Here is a 21,455-nt window from a genome sequence, read left to right as displayed (position 1 = left end):
ATTTTTCGTAGAAAGCAAATATAATTTATCAATGGCGGATGGACATCATGGATTGTAACCCAATCAAAAGGTTACAATCGCATCGATCAAAATAAATCACTACAAACAGATTGTATCTAAAGATTGAAAAACTGAAAGCAATAATGAGAACAATATCACGTTATCAGCTTAAAAATTCTAAGAAAAGAATGAATAATTAAAGACAATGTATAACTGCATTGTTACTTATTGTTAGACCTTCTAAAATAAAAAAATAAAATTAAAATAGTATTTCAAGATTATTGGTACATATGCTATGTAAATATAGATAACATTAATTAATCATTGCACTGCAATTGTAGTAGAAAATTGTTATTGTTATTTTAGGGATATAATACATTTAGAATGTCACATGTTCGTAATTTTGATATATAATCTTTTATCCCAATTTAAATATTAATAATTACACGGTATACATTATGAAATGTCCAAAACATAATTCTCCCAACGATCACTTTTTAATTAAAATTTTTGATAGTCGGTGTGTTAAGGAAATTGTAAGTTTCGCAATTTAAAAGTCGACAGATAAAACAGGCACATCGATCATGAAAATGAATGAAATCACTGGACATGCTGAAATCATTTTAATCTAACAAGTATCGCTGATTTTTACAGCGATTAAAAGCTACCTTTGTCGATACGCAAACGTTATCGGTATCAGGAAGAGCGACTCCTATTTAAGATCCAACAGCATCGAAATGTATCAAACCATCGAAATGTCTTCGAAGTTGATTATCCTTGTTGCTCTTCTTGCAGTGGCTGCAGCCAGTAAGTGAATTTTCACTAATATTACCATCTAAAATAATATACAATATTACAATATTAAATTAGAATTTCATTGTCACATTGCACAAACGACACCTTGAATTTAACACTGTTCTTCTTTCTCAACAGCAAAGCCCTACCTTGGGATCCCCACGCCATTTTTGGGCAGTCGTATCGTTGGAGGATCGGAAGCTCAACGAGGTTCCGCTCCATGGCAAGTCACTCTTCAATGGGGTATCACATCCCTCCAACACTTCTGCGGTGGATCTATCATAAATAGCCAATGGATCGTTACAGCTGGACACTGTGTCCTTGCTGTTCCGTCATATGGTAACTTCGTAGTTAAAGGTGGAAAACATAGCTTGAACACAGTAGAAAATTCTGAACAAGTAATCAGAGTTGAGAAGTCCTTCGTTCATCCACAATACGTTGGGTAAGAGGGTAGACTAGACTTCAAACGCTATAATTTCATTTTCTGAATGCATTGCATTAAAATTTCAAGCCCATTCTCTAATATTACTAATCGAAAATTTTAGAAACGTAGCTCCCTATGACATCGCTTTGTTGAAATTATCCAAACCCCTGACGATGAGCAGCGTAGTCAAGGCAGTGAGCCTACCAAGAGCAGATAGCTCACCAAGCGGAACAGCTACATTGACAGGTTGGGGATCAACTTCGAGGAGTAACAATCCAATCATGCCTGACAGACTTCAAACCGCCAAGTTACCTTTGATCGACCTTGCCACCTGCAAAAGAGCCGTGGAATATCTTGTCGGCCCAACTCCATTGCACGAGACCAATGTTTGCACTGGTCCTCTAACTGGTCGCTACTCGGCATGCAGCGTAAGAAATCTTGCAATTCTGTCCGATCTAACTGGTACCGTTTTATTAATTATCACGATCGTGGTTTCAGGGTGACTCTGGTGGTCCATTGGTCCTCGACAACGAGCTCATAGGTATCGTGTCCTGGGGAATCGTCCCATGCGGTACAATCGGTGCACCATCTGTCTACACCAAGGCCTCCTCCTTCATTGATTGGATTCAAAACACTATATCTAAGAATTAAGAAACTTTTATTTATTCTACTGAATAATATGTACAGATATGTACAGTGACATATAGCAATATTGATATATCTAAAATAAAACCAAAAATAAAATAATTTTTAACAAAAAGTACAACCGACTTCAAAATGTGTTAAAAGGTGTAAAATAATCTATATTTCGTTTATACAACTGCGTAACAATTATTATTAATGAAACCTCTTGCTACATTTACAAAATGCGCCAAAAGGTATAAAATAATTTCTATTTCATTTATACCAATACTCCAGAGCTATTAATGAAACCTATTTAATCGTTAAATAGTATATTATATACATTTCAATCTTTTCGGAGGTTGAGTAATATTCGTCTCGGAGTAATCAGCGAACATACATAAAAAGAAAAGAATACTGTTAATTAATTATTAAACAGAAAAATTAAATAGAAGAGAGTTTTATCGATTACGGCTATTTATTTGATTCAAGAAAAAAAAATTAACTAACAGCACGCGGAGTTCCCAAGCGGTCACCCATCCAAGTACTATCCGCGCCGAACTTAGCTTGACTTCGGTGATCGGACGAGAACCGGTAGTGGTCCCAAGTCGTATGGCCGTTAGTTGAAAATTGGATGTTTACTGGAGGAGAAAACTGTTAAAGACCGAAGAAATATACAATGTATTGTAATTAAAATAATAATTAGTTGTTCATATTCGTGGTATTCCTTATTCCATTGCATAATCTACTATGATTGCGTTGAAATATGGTTAATAGAAATGTATTTCCAAAAACGTATCAAATATGATTCGACTGAAATTTTTGCAGATATCTGTATTTTACATTAAAAGAATGGTTACAAGAAGGATTTTTGACGACATTCAACGTGTCAACTGACATAATCTTCAATATGTTTCACGGACGTAAAAAGTTTAAATTTCGTTCTGACTGAAAAAAATTGGGTAATTATGGAGATTAGGTTACACTTCAACGATTTTGATGCAATTTAAATATGTTGTAGAAGTCAACATTTTGAACAACTTTTTCCTATACACATAACCGCCGCTCGGCCCTAGTTTTTGAGATATTTTCGAAAAAGTATCGAAACTAACGCATTGAATTCTGCCCATCTGTGTGTATCCGTGATAACGTACGCATTAGTATGGGATCGCCGCTTTTCTACTGTTTCTGCAAGCAACAGCACGGCGACCGATAACCAATATATACGTTGTGTACTTCTGTATTCATGATTTCAACGTATCTTAGCTATGATGGCAGCCGGGAATTTAATATAGCCTAACCTAACCCAATCTAATCTATCTAATTAGTGAATTAGGTTAGGTTAGGCTAAAGCAAGGCTGAACTTCGTCTTGGGGGACCAAAAATTTTTGGTTAAAAATTATCAAATCTTGTAGTTTTTGATCTGAAAAGTCCGAAAATGCAAGTTAGAAGTCCAGGAAGCCAATAGTTTAAGAAATACAAGTGTATAAAAATGTACGTATTTAGTGACGTTTGACAGGTCAGTACGACGCCATATTGTCCAATGAGTGGAGTCGCCGTCGGTAAAACAAAATTATATAAGTGGTGGCCTAAACCCGGTATACCTAAGGTTAAGTTTTTTTTTTTTATAAACAATATCCCCTCGGATTTGATAGGAACTGATGGAACTCACACCCAACAATTAGTGTCCAAACAAAGGATTGGATGCGGGGAAGAGATCGTACTGATCTGTCAAAGTACGCCAAGTACACACATGTTTATACACTTGTACTTCTTAAACTATTGGTTTCCTGGACTTCTAACTTGCATTTTCGGACTTTTCAGGTCAAAAACTACAAGAACACATATTTTGGATCCGTTAATTTTTGGTCCCCTAAGACGAAGTTTAACCTAAAGCAATATTCTGGTCGCCATCAGGCGACCGAACACAAACTGAGATTCAAAATCATTAAAATTAGTTAAATTTGATTTTTAAGCCCACCCGTTATACATATATATACAGTGGACCGCAAAAGTATTCGTCCACCTTTTAAAACAGAATACCTCGCTTAAAACTGGACCAAATGACTTCAGGTTTCTCGAGAAGGTAGAAAAATTAATTTACTAAAATATATGCCTTTGTCGTTTTAAAAAATTAAAATTTGCCGAATTCGGGAGAGAAATAGTAAAAGGCAATTTTGTAATTTTTGCATCTGAACCTGTAACGAAAATTTAAAATATGACATTTGTAAATTTTAATATGTTATGTGTATCCTGAAAAATTCATCGAGATCGGTCAACCCATTTAAAAATTATAAGTAATTGAAATTTCCGAAAATCGCGACTTTTCAGCTAAGATCGTGACTAGTTCCGTTCTTAGATGAAAAGTCGCGATTTTCGGAGATTTCAATTACTTATATCTTTTAAATGCGTTCATCGATCTTAATGGATTTTTCAGGATACACATAACATATTAAAATTTACAAATGTCATATTTTAAATTTCCGTTACAGGTTCAGATGCAAAAATTACAAAATTGCCTTTTACTATTTCTTTCCCGATTTCGGCAAATTTTAATTTTTTAAAACGACAAAGGCATATATTTTAATAAATTAATTTTTCTACCTTCTCGAGAAACCTGAAGTCATTTGGTCCAGTTTTAAGCGAGGTATTCTGTTTTAAAAGGTGGACGAATACTTTTGCGGTCCACTGTATATACATTGGTGTCGGTCCCCGAGCTGCTACCTGCAAAAACAGTAGAAATGCGGCGATCGCACACTAACGCGTAAGATGTAACACGGACGCACACGACAGGCAGTTTTTCAAAAATATCTCGAAAAAGGCCGAGCGGCGGTTATATGTATAGGAAAAAGTTGTTCAAAATGTTGATTTCTACAACATATTTAAAAATCATCGAAATCGGAGTTGCCGTCCGTAATCTAAATAATTACCAAATTTTGTATTTCACTTGTTTTTGTCTAAAATAAGAAAAAGATGACATGGGCCCATTTTACATTGGATCTTTCAATTCTAAAATCCTAAGACTTGAGAATTCTAAAATTCTAATATTCTAAAAATTCTGTAAACCTAGTCTGCTCCAGAAAAATGTCCTAATTACATCAATGCGAATAAATGTTCTATAAACCTTGTGCAATGAAATAAACGAATACATGTACGTGAATAACACACAAATTAAGATTAAAATCCAAACCTTCATATAATTTATTTGAACATACTCTATTGTTATTATTATTTAAGTTCCATGTTTACTTATTTTTGAAACCTGGAATCTATTTAAAATCTTTTAATGTACAAGTTTATTTTCGTTTCTAAAAAATAAAAGACAATATAAAAGCAAAATTTAGTATATAGTTAACAAGAATATAATTTTTGTATTCTTTTGAAATTTAATAAAAACAGAACAATATTCTGTAATAATTCCAACTGAAAATCTTCAATTTAATCTTTGCTTCTTCTATTAACAAATACATATACATATGTTTTTTTGAGTAAACGTAATAGCTAAAAAAAAACTTCCTCATTCATGTGATAACATCTCATCCATTTTTAATATAGTAGCCAGACAAAATATCAATAACAAAAAGTCACGAATATTTCTTTCGCATTAAGAGACACGTGACGCGATAAGAAATACAATTTTTAATCAATAACACTTCGACTGTTGATTATATTTGTTTCATTCGAGCCTCGTAAAAGTTACGACAACTTTATTCCATCATAGTAAATTGAAACCTGTAAAACTTGTAGATGTGGCCTTGTAGCAACTTCCTACTTGATGACGTTGACGCAGGAGAGAAATTGCAATACTATACAGTCACTCATTGTAAAAGTCATATCCTGTGTCGAAATAAGCAAGTGGTCTCTGCTTCGAAATAAGCAACTCGCTATCCCCTCTTCTTTGTTTGAAGTGGACCGCAAAGTGAGAGGTCCGTTTGCCGGTATCTCGTATCTCTCACTCCTTTCTACGAGTGACGTGTCTCGACGATCTCTCATTCGTCAAGCCGAATAGCATACCTGCTTCGTAATAAGCAACTGTTCGGTCCCGAGCGAGTTGCTTATTTCGAGGCAATACTGTATATTTAAATTTTTGTATAATTTAGCAACAGAACAAGGATTTGGACTAAAATGGAGTCATCAATTTTTCGTTTAATCCTCGGACGGCGGACCATGGAGAGAGTTCCAATTCTAATTTCATTTTGTGATGATGAATTGATGAATCCTAAATTTAAAAGCTGTATTTCTTCATTTTTCTCGTCGATTATTCTTAATGAAATGTATGCCCAGGACTATACAGGGTGTTGCATGCAAGTGGAAGAAGCTATAGCTTCAAAATGGTAAAAGATAGAACAAAATTTCATGAGAGAAAATTAAATGGCGTCAAATGGAACACCACGTGATGCATGTACTGGCACCAGAAGTATAGGAGTCTCAAAGATTTTATAGTCGCCTTTTAAAACTATAGCTTGTCCCAGTATACTTTAACCCTGAAACGGCGGACCATGGAGAGAGCCCCAATATTAATTTAAACTTGCAATTTCATATTATTTTTACAGTATTCCTTTAAAAATTGTTGCTACAATATATAAAACTCATTCGCTTAAAAATTATACGTTTAACTTTAGGTTAGTATAAGCTTGGATCACGATTGACTTATGGCTCCGCTGTTAAATGGTTCATTTTTCATGAGTTGTATATAAAATCAAAAAGTAAAATCTATTTTTTATTACAAAAAAGTAACTACAATTGTAACACGATTTCAGATTTTCCATATTCTTGTTATTTAATAATTTGAACGTTTTAGATCAATTTTAATCTTACCTCAGCAGTTGCTGCTGATATTTTAATACTGAACCTACCGACTCTTCATGTAGACCTATTCCTGCTGTGAGCAGTCAAATGATCGCTTTAAAAAAGACATATTTCTTAATATAGAGTTAAGACTATGAACAAAATATTTTTTCATATTTAAAAATTAATAATGTTCATTGTATTCTTTTTTACCGCATTTTTTAAACAAATTATAGGATTCTTGATTGCACATGTTCCACATAAATATATGTATGTAGTAGAAACGGTCATTCGATCGCGCATGGTAAGTTTAGTGTTAAGATATTCAAATTGTACGAAGGATATTAAGTAGAAACAAGTTTCAAGGTAATGTAACTTGTCAAAAAACACACGTGAATGCTAACAACAGACAATGAATATTAGAACTAGTCAAACAGTACACTAACAAGAAAAAAAACCAATATTAAAAATGAAGAAAAGAAATTAAAAATCATTTGTAGATAAAAATGAAATTTTATTTGATACTACAGTGATGTGCCCAACTCAAAATCATATTTGGACAGGTTTATTGAATGTATACATGTATATATAATTTGTAATATGAATCATCTTTAAATCCAGAATATTAATTGAATGACTAAGCAGGGTTATATAACTGAATGACTTATTGTTACTGCAAATGTGTAATTTCACAGAAATGAATTTTTATATGTAAAAATATTTTTATTTCTTTTTATCTTCGTTTCCTTTCGTATAGGAATAAGAATATCTGGTTGATTCGCGACTTTTCATCTAACAATAAGAATGTGACTAGTGTTAGATGAAAAGTCGGGATTTTCGGAAACTTTAATTACTTTTAACTTCTAAGTGCATTGACCGATCTCGATGAAATTTTCAGCATACGCATAACAAGCTTAAATTTACAAATGTCATATTTTAAATTTTCATTTCAGGCTCAGATAAAAAAGTCAAAAAACTGTCTTTCACTATTTTCTTCATGATTTCGACAAACTGTAATTTTTTAAAACAGCAAAAGCACATATCTCAGTAAATTAATTTGTATAGCTTCTCAAAAAGCCTCAAGTCATTTGGTCCAATTTTAAACGAGGTATTCGTTTTAAACGGTGATCGAATAATTTTCTGGCGGATTCAACAAATTGTAATTTTCTAAAATAACACAAGCGCATATCTCAGTAAATTAATTTGTATAGCTTCTCAAAAAGCCTCAAGTCATTTGGTCCAATTTTAAATGAGATATTCTGTTTTAAACGGTGAGCGAATAATTTTATGACCCACTGTACGCTGTATCGATATCTAATGAAAGATGAAGAAAAATTTATGAATTATTAAATTTTATATGGCACAGACTTTCTTTGCACTGCGAGTTAGTTGTAAAAATGATCGATGACGTCGCGACGTTCGAACAAAAGACTATTCATATTGTTGGAACAGGTCGCAACAAGTCCAATTACGCTCCAGGAAATTATTCTTCGCGATTGATCGGGATCAGAACTGAAGCGTTAGTATGAATATGTTCATACATTTACATTGTATTATATTTTAGTGGACCAAGAGCAGACCGTGAGCCGAACGACAGTGTGGATCCGGCCTAATAAATTTTCTGCTCCTACAGCGCCGTCCGGGGCGATATAACGGGAATCTACTGTATAGAGTTAATATTAAATGGTTTAATTTTTCTTAATTCTTATAACAATTTTAGTAGTATAAAAGCATTAGATCAATTATTGCCAGATAAAAATGTTTATTTAACAGGCTACTACTAAAAATTTATCCACCTCATCAGATGCGAACTTTTAGTACCCAATCGTTCCGCTAATCATTCATTCCATTTGTTACTCTTGCATTTATTTCATTATTTGACGCTGACATGTACAAACACACGTTGCGAAAACGTGATCTACCGTTATATTTACGACTAAAGTGCACGTACAATTACACTGTCGGCAGTAAAATATATCTGATTGAGTGTAATAACGTTTTATTAACCAGAGTTGGTTCAATAAACTACATCATGTTTGTGCAATTGACTGTAGTAAGAAAAAACGGACTTTGAAACTATTTCTCTTGACGACGCAGCAAAATATTTTTCTCGAATAATAATTTAAAAACCACATAAAACTGTTCTGCTCTTAATGAAAATTAATGAAAAATTCATTTTAACATTCACTTCATTGCCAGTGGCGTAACTAAGTAGTGGCCAGGATGGGCCAGGACCACTCAAAAATGTGGTTTACTCCTTAACTATTCTAAGATTTTAAAGTTCTGAAATTCAAAAATTTCAAAATTATGAGATTCTATGATTTAATATTAACAAACATTAAACTAAGGTTTAATATTCACAAATTCCAAAATTCTAAGGTTCAAGATCTAATATTCAAAAATTCTAAAATTTTAAGGTTTCAGATCTAATACTTCAAAATTCCAAAATTTTTAGATTCTAAGATCTATTAAACTAAAATTCTAAAATTCTAAAATTCTAAAATTCTAAAATTCTAAAATTCTAAAATTCTAAAATTCTAAAATTCTAAAATTCTAAAATTCTAAAATTCTAAAATTCTAAAATTCTAAAATTGCGAAATTGTAAAACTCTTAAGTTCTCAAACTTTAATATTATAATATTTGAAAATTTTAAGATTCTCTTGTAAAATCCTGCAAAATGCAGGATATTAAGCACTTGACATGGCTTGAATTTGACCCACCACAAAAAAGACAAACTTAGTTACGTCAATATTCATTGCATCAAACACTTAATTAAAAAAAAAGAAGTGTTCTGATCTTACAAACCTTTTACAATACCATAAAAATGTATGACTCTTCATTTAATTATTTGCAAAAAAAAGTTTTAATAAAAAAGTAGTCAATTTTAACTACTGCTTTAGTATCGTCTCGTCAATCAAACGAATTGCTCTATTAAATTTTCATTACGCAAAATCGAGACGATAAAAACAATAAAGTATTACAGGGTATATTGCTTTTGAAATGTGCCTGACAGGACGTCATTATACTAAAAAGTTTCTTAACTAGGGAAGTGCAAATTTCCTCTTAAGTAAACCGACTGAGATACCTACATATGTATGTAAATACTTTGAACGGAAATGTACTGATTGCGCGTAGAGATTTCTAAATACAGTAACATTTTTTTCATGTTATATAGAAATGATGAGAGATAACTAAGCCTTGAGAAAAAGAATATTTTAAATGGAGAGCGAAATTTTAGCAAATAAAATAATTTTATTTTATGTTTCAAGAAATTTTGTTTCCTCTTTTAACCTTTGAACGACAAAGCCTGGGTCGATTATGACTCAAACTTACAAGACATACACAAGGATATTAACCTAATGTCAAATGTATAATTTTTAAACAGAAAAGTTTTTTATATTTGAAGAGTAATTTTTAAGGGAGCAGTGTACAGTTTAAACAATGAAAATAATATGAATCACGAAAAATTAAAATTGGGGCTCTTTTCATGGTCCATCGTCTGAGGATTAAAACTTTATTTCATGAACAACTCTTAGAATGTCAAAGTTTTTAAACCTTAGAATATCAAAATTTTTGAATTTTAAAATGTCAAAAGTTTTAAATATTAGAATTTTGAAATATTCGAATATTAGAATATTAGGATTTGAAAATATTAGAATTTTAGAATGTTAAAACCTTAGAATCTTAAGATCTTACAATGGTGAAGGGATCGGTCCCTTACCTAGGTACCTTAATGCTGACCCTTGTATTTATGATAGAATTAAAGCTCTTGAATAAATTTTAAAGTAGCCTTAGTATCCTATTTATTGAGATACTTAAGTTTGGTAGAAACTAAATATTCTCTTAAGGAACTGGATATTATAAAATCTCTTGAAATATTACTGAATGACATTAGTAATATAGGTAGTAGGTACCTCTAGCAAAATTTGGAGCTCTACAACTCACTCCTTTCATAATTATTTGATTTAAAACTCTATTACTGATCATGTTATTTAGTTGAAATATATTATAGTCTCTCGTTCTTGCGAACATGGTCCACTCCTTCAGGCAACCATTATACTATTTTAAAGTGACTTCTGATAAGAATGCTATTATATCCACTGACTCTTCTGGTACGCCCTAATAAATCTAAGGAAGATTGAAATGATATAACTGGTTTCGAAAGAAGCGACGTGACCAGCATGGGGTTGGCTGCATTGGCGTAATCAGAAATTTTTTCTGCGGTGGGCCATCTTCTTCAGCTTGATTAACAGTGTCGAATGTTTAATATCTTGCATTCTGTAAAATTTTATGAAGGAATTTTAAAATCATAGAATTTCAGAATTTGGAACCATAAAATTTTAGAATTTTAAGATTTTAGAACTTTAGAATTTTAGGATTTTAGAACTTTAGAATTTTAGAATTCTAGTTTTGAAATATTAAAGTTTTGGAGTTTTGAAATCTTAGAATTTTGAAATTTTGTAATTTTACAGTTTTGGAACCTTAGAATTTTGGATTTCCAGGGTTTTGGAATCTTAGAATTTTTAAAGTTTAGAATTTTTTAACCTTCGGACGGGGTACGGGGTAGACCCACATTCACCCTTATCGAGCTACGCCAATGGCTCGATTTCAGACATAAAATAAATTTCACTATAATTATTGTAAATATTTCTTAAAGCTTCAATAACAATACACATCAAATCTTCTGAAGATTGTTTCTTATTTCTCTTAACCATTCGTGTATTCGAGTCTATGTAATGTAAATAGCCATATCCTTGGATTTATGTTATAGTTCATTGAACCAACTCTGATTAATAAAACATTATTACACTCAGTCCGGTATATTATGTAATTTCTTTATCTGAGACTGTATCGAAATCAGATTTCTTGGTATTATCTGTATTTTTTAATTACTCTTGTCAAAAGATAAATAATCATAAGTATTATAGATATAGTGTTAGTTTTTATAAATATCATAGAAGAGTTATGTGCAAAATAACAAGACAAAAATTGCTCTTCACAATAAATTATGTAACTTATGTAAATTATGTAATCATTTCAATCAAAAATAGAGAATACATTAGTACATTATCATATTTGGTAACGCTGTATCCAGTTATTATTAAAATATTCAAGTCTGCCTGCATGATTTTCCACCTTTATTATTCCTGACTCACCAAATGATCCATCAACTGATTGGATGAACACCTGATCATTTGTGACGACGAAACACGTTGACCCCTACTGTAGAACCTGAACCAGACCTCTTGGTGATATTTCCGGTTTACCCTTTGGTAGTTGCCTACCTGGAAGACCCTCACAGGTGGAGCTTTCCAGTCTCCTTGACTCTTATCGTTAGCTCTTAAAGACAATCTTTTAACCATCAAATTGTCCGAAGCCTTAATAATCCCGCCCGCCTTGTTTATTGTTTTAGTTCTCTCAATTTGACCAATGAATTTTGTTCTGTACAGTAAGCGCTCGATAATTTCCCGAATTTCGGGTTCCGGAGGTGAGGAGTTATTGAATGTCAATGGCATATATGTGGGCGTTGAGTCGAAAGGAAGGTCTCGTTTCCCCGGACGCCTGGAAACCGGGCCGGGGACCGCGAGGTGGCGGCGAGGTGATGCAGTGTTCTCGCTAACGCTCGCCCGGTATGTAGAGGTGTGCGAGTACTCCATTTATTCGAGTCGAACAATGATCGGTCGGTCGAGCCGAGTCGAAAGGAAGGTTTCGTCTCTCCGGACGCCTGGAAGCCGGGCCGGGGACCGCGAGGTGGCGGCGAGGTGATGCAGTGTTCTCGCTAACGCTCGCCCGGCATGTAGAGGTGTGCGAGTACTCGAATTTCGAGTCCAACAATGATCGGTCGGTCGAGCCGAGTCGATCGCTTGAATTTGCCGAGCTACTCGAAATCGACGAACTACTCGAATATTCGAGCCCTCGTAAATCGAAGTTTCACAAGGGCTCGAATATTCGAGTAGTTCGATTTTTTCGAGTAGCTCGGCAAATTCAAGCGATCGACTCGGCTCGAACAATCGAAGCGAGTTCAGCTCGGCTTGTAAATTACGAGTACTCGCACACCTCTACCGGCATGCAATTCGAATATACATATCCAAGTTCCGAACAACAGTTTAAGAGAATATTTTATGTTAGAATATTCTATATATATATTCACTACGATGATGCTTATTTAATCAAAAGAGAACTTTTTAAAACTTTTTCACGGAACACCCTGTCAATGTGTTCACCCATATCAGTAAAGTAACAAGATATTTTTTTCAATTAATTATTGAGGGTTGCCACCAGCCACTGAATTTTGTTTTCTTTAAGAAAAAGAATGCAGCTTTCTTTCCAACGTGTTATGATTCTTAAACACAATTATTCAACATTAAAATATATAACATTGGAATCAGCAACTGTTAAGTATATCTAATTCATATTTATAAAAATTTATTTTGCTAATAATGTCCGTAGCAGTAACTAATGTTTGTTTTTTTGACTCAAAATATTAATAACCGAAAATATCTATGTTAATATTTGAACATCAATAGGCAGGTAACAACATCTGAAACGCAATTTAATAAAATTTTAACCAGGCTTGTTTTTCAGTAGAGAGTACAAGAAATATTTAAAAAATTGAATTTTAAATACTATCCTGATATACAAATTGCATCTTTTTTTGTTCAGTAGAATAAAAAATAACTTCTGATTGAATTAAAATTATAATAATAAAACACATTCATCTGAAAATGTTATATTGCAAGGTAATAGCCAAAAAGTAAATAAAACAATCAGTGACAGCAGTTTTGAAAACGTACCAACTCATTTCGAGGCATTTATTGCTTTGAAAACTGGAGTAGATAGTTTAAAGTACAAATGTAATACAGCAGAATTAGATGTACTGAAGGGATTGTGATTTGGGTGTCAAAGAAATTGGAATTCATTACTTTGACTTTTTTTTTAATTGATAAAAGTAAGTAGAATTGATCAAAATAGATTCTTTTTAATTTTGTATTTCATTTTATTTACAGTATTGGATATAAAATACTTTTTGCTTTATCATGCAAACATTTTCACATTTGAACATTTTTGCCCTTAATTAATTTATATATCGCAGGCTTTTATGTGTGTCAATTTTTTACTTACTGTCGTGTTTATCCAATTTATCCTGAACCTCATAAGTTAACCCGAAACTGGTGGGCTGGTTTTTGAGGAACAACAAAATATTTAAACAAATGACAATTAAATGCTTGTTTAATTTTCTTATACAGGATATTTTTAATTTATAAAGGCTATATAGTTTATCCATTTGCATGTTTATAATGATTACGTTTTTTATTCAATAATTAGAATAACTGGACTATGTAAAACTTTACTTCACCAGTTATTTTCATTAATATCAATATTTTTTATATGAATTTAAATGTTTCTGTATGTCTATTAAGACCTTATTATTATTATTATTACAAAATTACATTTGTAAGAAATATGAATTTATGTTATTTAGGGTCTCGATTAACTTTTAAATGTCATTGGTAGATAGTAATAAAATTATAATTAGATTATTTATCATTAATTCTTTTAATTTTTCTTTAGAAATACATTTTCTACAAAAACAATTTACAACCTTCCTCAGATAATTGTACATTAAAAAAGATACAAAAAAACTCCATTTTATTGTCAAATAATTGTATTCAGTAAAAAAGAAAAATAAAAAATCTATTTATGTTTATCCATAACAGCTTAGAATAGTAACTTAATCTAATATTGAAGCATCATGAAAGGAAGACAGAAATGGGGGTTAAGGGTAGGAACGAAATCACTCGAACAAACTCATTATTTTGTAATAATGAAATGTATTAAATAGATAGTGTATTGTTGGCAATACTTATCAAACTACAATTTTTTTCGTTCGTGGTACATGAGACTTGCGTGTATATGTGTTCTTTCGTTAAATGAAACAAAAAGGTCGCCGCGAGGAATGAAAAAAATCCGCTCGACACCGCGAGTGAAAGGCATCAAAACAAAAAACAGAACGAGCGTAAATAAAATCAGTCGCATTTGCAAATTTTTGCAATTTTTCATCGAATGAAAATTCCAAGAAAAATTCAATCAATTTCTCGCTCGCGATCGAACGAAATCCACTCCTCGCTCGACGCACATCAATTTTTTTTTTTTCTGAAGGTTCGCCATTCTTCTAATTAACGAAACTCTATGCATTTATCACCTTTGTGGTCCCATTATGGATTCGACCGAAGTCGTTCGAACCATTCGTTCGCGGTTCGTGAAATCTTCGGCATCGTTCGTTAAAAATTGATTTGGTTAAAATTCGATAAGAAAGAATCGGTAACTGTTAGCCGGAAAATCATTGAGAACGATGTTGAACGGCGCGCCATTGAGCGCTGACGAATGCGACGAACGAAATGGAGATTTCACGACCACTCTCGAGCTGGACGCACGTGTCCGGTTCGAACGACTTCCGTCAGCCTATCAATTGGCTCTCAAATTAATTATTTCGTTCTTAGTACGTATCACGCTTTCTCTATCGCTCGCACACTCATTCTATTCCTCCCCCTGTCTCGTGAAACGATAATACATCTCCCGCGCAAATATTTCTCGAGCGACTGTCGACGACGGTCGCGTATCACAAGGAGAAATTAAGTATACACACTTTCGTCCAGTTGGGAACACACACCACGGACAGCCGGATGGACCGGTTTTTCCATTGGACAAGAAAAGGGGGAGAGAAATACATTCGGTAGGCTGTGGTTTCGGAGAAATGGAAGAGAATACCAAGGACGAACAAAAAAAAAAAAAGAAAAAAGAAAGGGATAATAAAGAAAGAAAAATAATATTATGTATGTAGAAGGATGGTGAGTGTAATAATCGGTTTCCTCTGAGAGCCAAGAGATCGACCTGTCACATTACAATTATCGTCGTAACGCGTGTGTGTTACATATTTATATAGCGTGTGTATCTGTGAAGAACGTTGTATAAAATATTGTATAAATATATAAATACTTGATTGAAAAAATAAATATATTAAATTAAAAAAGAGACGTAACGTAAAGTATATTATTTATTATTAATATTATATTAATATGTATAAGTTGTCAAGTCTATAACAGGAGGGTACGAAATTTGCGTCGTTCGGTGCTGCGACCGAGGTCCCCCCCCCCAGCGTATTTCCGTCAGGGGGGTTGCGTTCTTTTCGAACGCGAACCAGATGACAAGTGTACCATTGTCGCGAACAAAAGACTCGGGGACCGTGTTTTTATCCGGAAGATTTCTTGACTTTCGATCGACTCTGTTCGATAACTCCACACGCTTCTTTGCTGGACCAGAGAAAAATAAACGGGGGCGGGGGGGAACTAAGAAACGTACAAGCTTTTGGCGTTATAAAAATCTGTCCTCTTAAAATGATTCGAATAAATACGTAATAATATTAATTGCACTAATTAACTAAAACACACTCTCTCTCTCTCACTCGCTCGCTTCGACTCAATATAAATTATGTTTCTCATACATATATAAAAAAAATGTAAATATTCCAGAGAAGCGAAAGAAGCGTGCGACGGGTATAAATAAAATTATTCTACCGAGCATAAACTGTGGAAACGCACAGACCAAGAACAAAAAAAAAAAGATACTACTACCAAATGCACCGAAAGAAAGTAAAACTTCTTGATCCTTAAATAAATTATATGTGCCATACTACTAGAATCTCTAGGTCTGGGAGTGCTTTCCTCCGAACCCTTCATAATTGCTACGTTAAAAAAAAAAGGGAAAGAAACGTACAAGAAGAAATGGAAAATTTCCAATAAGAACACGTACACCATGAAAGCCAAGAAACCTTTCTGAAACTGGTTAGCCCTGTTCGACCGCGGGAAAAAGGGATACACTCCATGGGACTCGAGGATGCGGAAAGATAACACGTAAGAGCAGCAAGCGTAACGAGGGGACCTCGTGGTAGCATCGGAGGACGCTTTCGAAAAGGCGTGCCATCGCTACTTCTTTCATCGTCTTGCGCGAGTGGGTAGTCGGCTGCTCTCGCGACCCGACCAGAAGTCAGTTTCACTTCGGCTCGCGAGAGCCAGCCAGCACCACACCGTTTCTGCGTTGGCTTCGTTTTGGAGAACGCGCATCGGCCAACCCCCTCCCCTCCCGTCGCTCCGCACCGACGCCATTGCCCACGCATCATTTTGTCTCTGACGAGCGAAGAAACTCCTCTCGGAGACTTTCACTCTCTGCAGTCGGTAAACGCGTTCTTTTACTTGCCCCATGGTCAGCTATGCGAAAACACCGTCCCGCTCCGATTGGCCCTTTCCACCGAAAACCACGGTTTCTAGTAAACCGAGCTTCTTTTCCAATGCGGAGGGAGGAGAGGAAGCTTTGCTCTTTTTCGAAATCACGATAATAATAGCGATATGATCGATGACAACGATGGTGATGACGATTAGCGGAAATGCTAGGGATAGCATTAGTGTGGTAGTAAACAGTGGTAGCAGCAGTGGTAATAGTAGTAGCAGTGGTAGTAGTAATAGTAGCGGAATAGCAACAGTAGTAGTAGTAATAGCAAGTAGTAATAATATTAATAATAATAGGGATAATATAATGTATATGTAGAGCCGTTAAAGATGGCAGCAATATACATATTAGTTAAGACACAGAATTAATTGACTTTAGCTCGGAGTTTTCACGATCGTCGACTGAATGGACACTGACAATTGATTGCATCGTTACGAGCAGAAAGAAGAAACACAAAAAAAAGAACAAAAAAAGGGAACGATTAGCCAGATAAATAATAATGGAGATAATATTAAATGAATATGCGGTGCTGTTCGTCGAAGTAGCGGAGGGTCTACTTCTCTACGCAATGGAGACGAATAGTGTTGAGAATATAATAATAAAATAATAATAATAATATAATAATAATTGATAATAAAAATAATTATATTAATAATATAATAATATTAATATTAATAAACTAAATCTATAATAACATTTGCTTTCAAGTATAAATTAAACGAAAACATTTTTTGTTTAGTATAAGAAGTGTGTGGTGTGCATATGTACAAAATGTATTCGATTTTCGAAAACACGTCATTTAGGCACTTTCTTTTTTGTTTTGTATTTAATTTTTCTCTCTTTCAAAAATATCTTCACGTAGAGGCGGCGCGCGGTGAAAACGAATCCTCGAACATACGAATAATTTTGAAAATTTGATAAAAATAATATTTATCCTTTCGTTTCTTGTAATCGCACCATTAAGTCGATTTGAAAAATAAATTTTGACCCGCGAGATGGAAGCACTTTTCTCTTAATAACGCCGCCTCGTTTTCTCTTCTTCACTCTTACTTTCGCCCGATGTGATTCTCTTTCTCTCCCTCACTCTCTCTCTCTCTCTATAATAGAATATTTTTTTCTTTTAATAATAGTTAATATTTCTATTGCAATAGTTACATATCACATTTTTTTATGGGAAAGAACAATGTATATATATATATACCACGAAATTGATGATATCCCATTCGCTCTCACTTTCTCTCTTATTTTCACAATCTCTCATTTATCAGCCACACGTATTCCTCGTTCACGCCATAATCGAGGCACGCTTTTAAGGCATCGCGAGGAAGCCATATCAGTGTTATCCTTTAATGTAAAATTATTCCGGTTTCTGATTGAAATAATCAAAACCATAGATTTCTTTTTGGTAGAAGTTCACGTGGGAAATATTGGCTTTACGGACTTAAACCTATTCGATTTGAAAACTACTAAAAACAAACGTCCTCCCTCTCTACCAATTCCTTTCCTTTAAAATTCCCAATAAAAGGCGATAAAAGAAAGGAAAGTCGTAAAAAAAAAAAACCGTGTCGAAAAACCAAAATTTCCTAACAAGCTACGTCATCGATTGATAAACACCGCTCTAAAGATTACGTATAATGTTGTTTCTTAAAAAATCGAGGAAAGTTGACCGGTTCAGATGTCTTCGAAACGTGTTATTGTTATTTTAAAGCCCTGACGATTCCTCGCCCGTTAAATATCTAAACTTGAATGTAACCTATGCTTAAACGAGCACGCACACTTTCATTTACTCGCAGGCACGTTCGTTTCCCATGCGTAATGGTACACTCGCTCACAAACGCACCACTTTCTCTCATTATCTCCCTTTTGCTCATTGCCACGTTGCTTGCTCTCACCGTCGCTCTCTCTTTTACTCGTGTAACACGTTGACACGAGTAAACACCGACAATCGGAACATCCAGGCACACGCACACACACACGTACACTTACTAACATTGGAAGACAATCGGAGTTCTTAAGCAACTTAATTTGCATAGCATGATCTTTGATTGTTGATCTGTTTCGCGCGCTTCCTCACCGCCCCAATACCGACACTACGCGTCTCTTCATCTCTATCATTCTCTCTCAACCGTCTTACCCCTCTCTCGCTCTCTCTCTCTTTCGCTCTCCCTTGCGCGCGCGCGTCTTGTTCTCGCCTCCCTTTCACTCTCAAGACAACTTTCCCCTCCCTTCTCAGTAGAAGAAGAAACGTAACGTATAAATGTTTTTTAGAATATTGCAACGTTTCACCTGCCCCGGATCGAGCAACGTCTCGTTCTCGCGAGAATCGTTCGCGAACGACCACGAACGGAGGAGAGTTAAACGCGAAAGAGTTAGAGAGGAAGGGACGAAGGAACGAGAGGAAACCCGGTCTGAGCCCAAGAGAGATCAAAGAACAACCTCGCTGGAGGAAAGTTACAATTCGGAAGAAACTTGGACTCGTTCCCTCTCGATCGATCGGCTTCCGTGCTCTTTGTTTCCTCGATCGCTTTACAATTATCCTTGCATCCTTCTTTTCCTTCTTAACTCTCCTCCTATAGCGTCTAAACCATCCGAACGATTCTCACGAACGGGTCGAGACATCCGGGATGATACGATCTCGACCTTACCATTAAAACGAGCGTAAATCTAAAGTAAAGAAAAAAAAAAGAGAAGAAAACGGCCCTGGTAGTCGAAAGTCTGAAAGTGACTGACGTCTACTGATGTAGTTTAAAAATAACGACGGTATTCAGTATCGATAGTGATTTAACTGATAATGTCAATAATAATAATTAATTATAGCGATAATATATAATAATAATATAATAATATATAATATAATCATGACGATTATAATATAATAAAAAGGAAGAGACCGATCGTTTGTAGAACGAAAGTAAGGTGTCTAAAGTGCACTACGAAGAGAAAAGAAATGCTTAAATAAGAAGCCGAGTAACGACGGAGAGGAAAATCCGTCTCGCGCGAGAAATGCAGCTCAAGTGTTAAAAAAAAAAAAAAAAGAAAAAAAATGAAACGTTTTCTTCAAGTCGGTGGGAGAGTCCGTCCCCTCTCCCTTACATTCTCTTGTCTTTACGGAAGATAAAAAAATTCAGCGTCTCGGGGGGGTTCGACGCTGTTCGACCTCTGTGTCCTTCGAAAGTCCTTGCGTCAACCGTAAGAAGTTGAGAAGAGAAAAAAAAAATAATATACCAAGAGGATCGAAGGACGACAGGTAGGCGCTGTCCTTTAGATCTTCAGGTTGTCGAAGTCGCAGAGAGTGCTGCTGATCCTGTTGAAGACGGGCAATCTGGACTCGGCGTTCGGCGACAACGGGGACGGCGTCCTCGGCGCGAGCTCGTCCGAGCCGAGTGGACTGCAAACGTTGTTGGTCCGTGGGCTGGGGCTCTGCCTCGTCGCGAGAAGCCCGAAATCCTGACCGAAGCTGAACGGTGTGGTGGGTAGACTAGTCACGGACGGTTGTTGGCTGCAGTCGTCGCTGAAGAAGCTGGCCAACGAGTTGGTCGGCGATTGACTGAGGCTCGATGATGGCGAGATCGAGTCTCCGGTGCTGCCGAGAGAAAAGGTCGGGCTGAGATTCAACGGCTTCGGTCTGGTCGCGCCGATAACCGAGCTGACAGTCGTGGAACCAGTCTGGTGATGATGGTGGTGGTGATGGTGGTGGTGGTGGTGCTGACTGGTAGTCAAGCTCAACGAGTTCGTTCTAAGCAATGGCGGCGGGTTGTAGGCATTTGTGCTGTTGCACAGGCTCAACGAGTTAGTTCTCATGAGGTTCGGCGTCGCTGCTGCCGCGGCGGCTGCCACTTGCGGAAAGGCCGCGATCTGTTCGAGCAGGGTGACACTGTTGGCGGTGGAGTTAACGGTGGAATTGTTGCAGCCGTTTCCACCTGCGGCCGCGGCCGCTGCCGCTGCTGCCGCTGCGCTCAACAGAGGGTTCAGACCCATTATGTTCGGCTGCGTGGATCCCAGTTGCGCGCTAACCTTTTGGTTATGAATTCGCGCCTCCTCGAAATTGTGGATAAAATGGCAGCGTGGCCCGTACGGGCAGAAGCCGATCGTGTGGAAGGTGCGGCACAGTTCGGTCTTGTATTTCGGATGACGGGCAAGATTGCGCAGTTCGCTGTAGCCGTGAGCGAACTGGCACTTATCGCCATATTTGCAGGTACCGCTTTCCTCGAATGGCCTGCACAGCTCGGTTTTATAGCGAGACGTTGGTTCACTCGCGCTACGATCTAGTTTACGATGCTGCTCGATCAGACTGGTTACCAGGGAAGTGTAGCTGCGACGAAGGGGCGCGTGTCCGCCATTGTTACCGGCCGAGCCGTTTCCCGGGCTGCTTGTCGCTGACGTCGAGGTGGGCTCCTTCGCTTTCGCGGAGGCTGCGTTCTGTAACAGAAATAAAACATATCTTTATAGCTACCATTCTGCAAATATCATCCTGCTAATTACGAAAAATAATCACTAACTATCTCAAGAAACGAGAACATATTACTAATAAAGATTCTATGTA

The 21,455-nt window shown here is 35.7% G+C and overlaps 2 protein-coding genes and 1 non-coding gene across 3 annotated transcripts in view; 1 reads left to right on the top strand and 2 right to left on the bottom strand.

The window, feature by feature from the left end:
* The first annotated feature begins 755 nt into the window (after window positions 1-755).
* LOC114878874 (trypsin-like) lies at window positions 756-1,870 on the top strand. The gene is made up of 4 exons (XM_029193145.2): window positions 756-807; window positions 934-1,237; window positions 1,341-1,647; window positions 1,718-1,870. The coding sequence occupies exons 1-4, from the start codon at window positions 756-758 to the stop codon at window positions 1,868-1,870; spliced, it is 816 nt and encodes a 271-aa protein (XP_029048978.1).
* Window positions 1,871-2,343: 473 nt separating this feature from the next.
* LOC114878880 lies at window positions 2,344-2,464 on the bottom strand. Its single transcript, XR_003789817.1, has one exon. It is a non-coding gene; the product is annotated as a 5S ribosomal RNA (ribosomal RNA).
* Window positions 2,465-14,440: 11,976 nt separating this feature from the next.
* The window catches only part of LOC114878876 (protein TIS11), a 45,538-nt gene continuing 38,523 nt past the window's right edge, over window positions 14,441-21,455 (bottom strand). The window contains exon 2 of the mRNA XM_029193146.2: window positions 14,441-21,331. Within this exon, the coding sequence (XP_029048979.1) occupies window positions 20,174-21,331 (1,158 nt within the window). The 3' untranslated portion in view covers window positions 14,441-20,173. The remainder of the gene's footprint in view (window positions 21,332-21,455) is intronic.

Source organism: Osmia bicornis, chromosome 14, assembly GCF_907164935.1.
Source record: "Osmia bicornis bicornis chromosome 14, iOsmBic2.1, whole genome shotgun sequence".
NCBI lineage: Eukaryota > Metazoa > Arthropoda > Insecta > Hymenoptera > Megachilidae > Osmia > Osmia bicornis.
This window is presented reverse-complemented; position numbering and strand designations above follow the sequence as displayed.

Bases quoted from the DNA above. Each gene is read 5' to 3' on its own strand.
- LOC114878874 (XM_029193145.2), top strand. From the start codon at position 756: ATGTCTTCGAAGTTGATTATCCTTGTTGCTCTTCTTGCAGTGGCTGCA. The intron at 808-933 runs GTAAGTGAATTT...CTTTCTCAACAG, and splicing joins TCTTGCAGTGGCTGCAGCCA to CAAAGCCCTACCTTGGGATC. The intron at 1,238-1,340 runs GTAAGAGGGTAG...CGAAAATTTTAG, and splicing joins GTTCATCCACAATACGTTGG to AAACGTAGCTCCCTATGACA.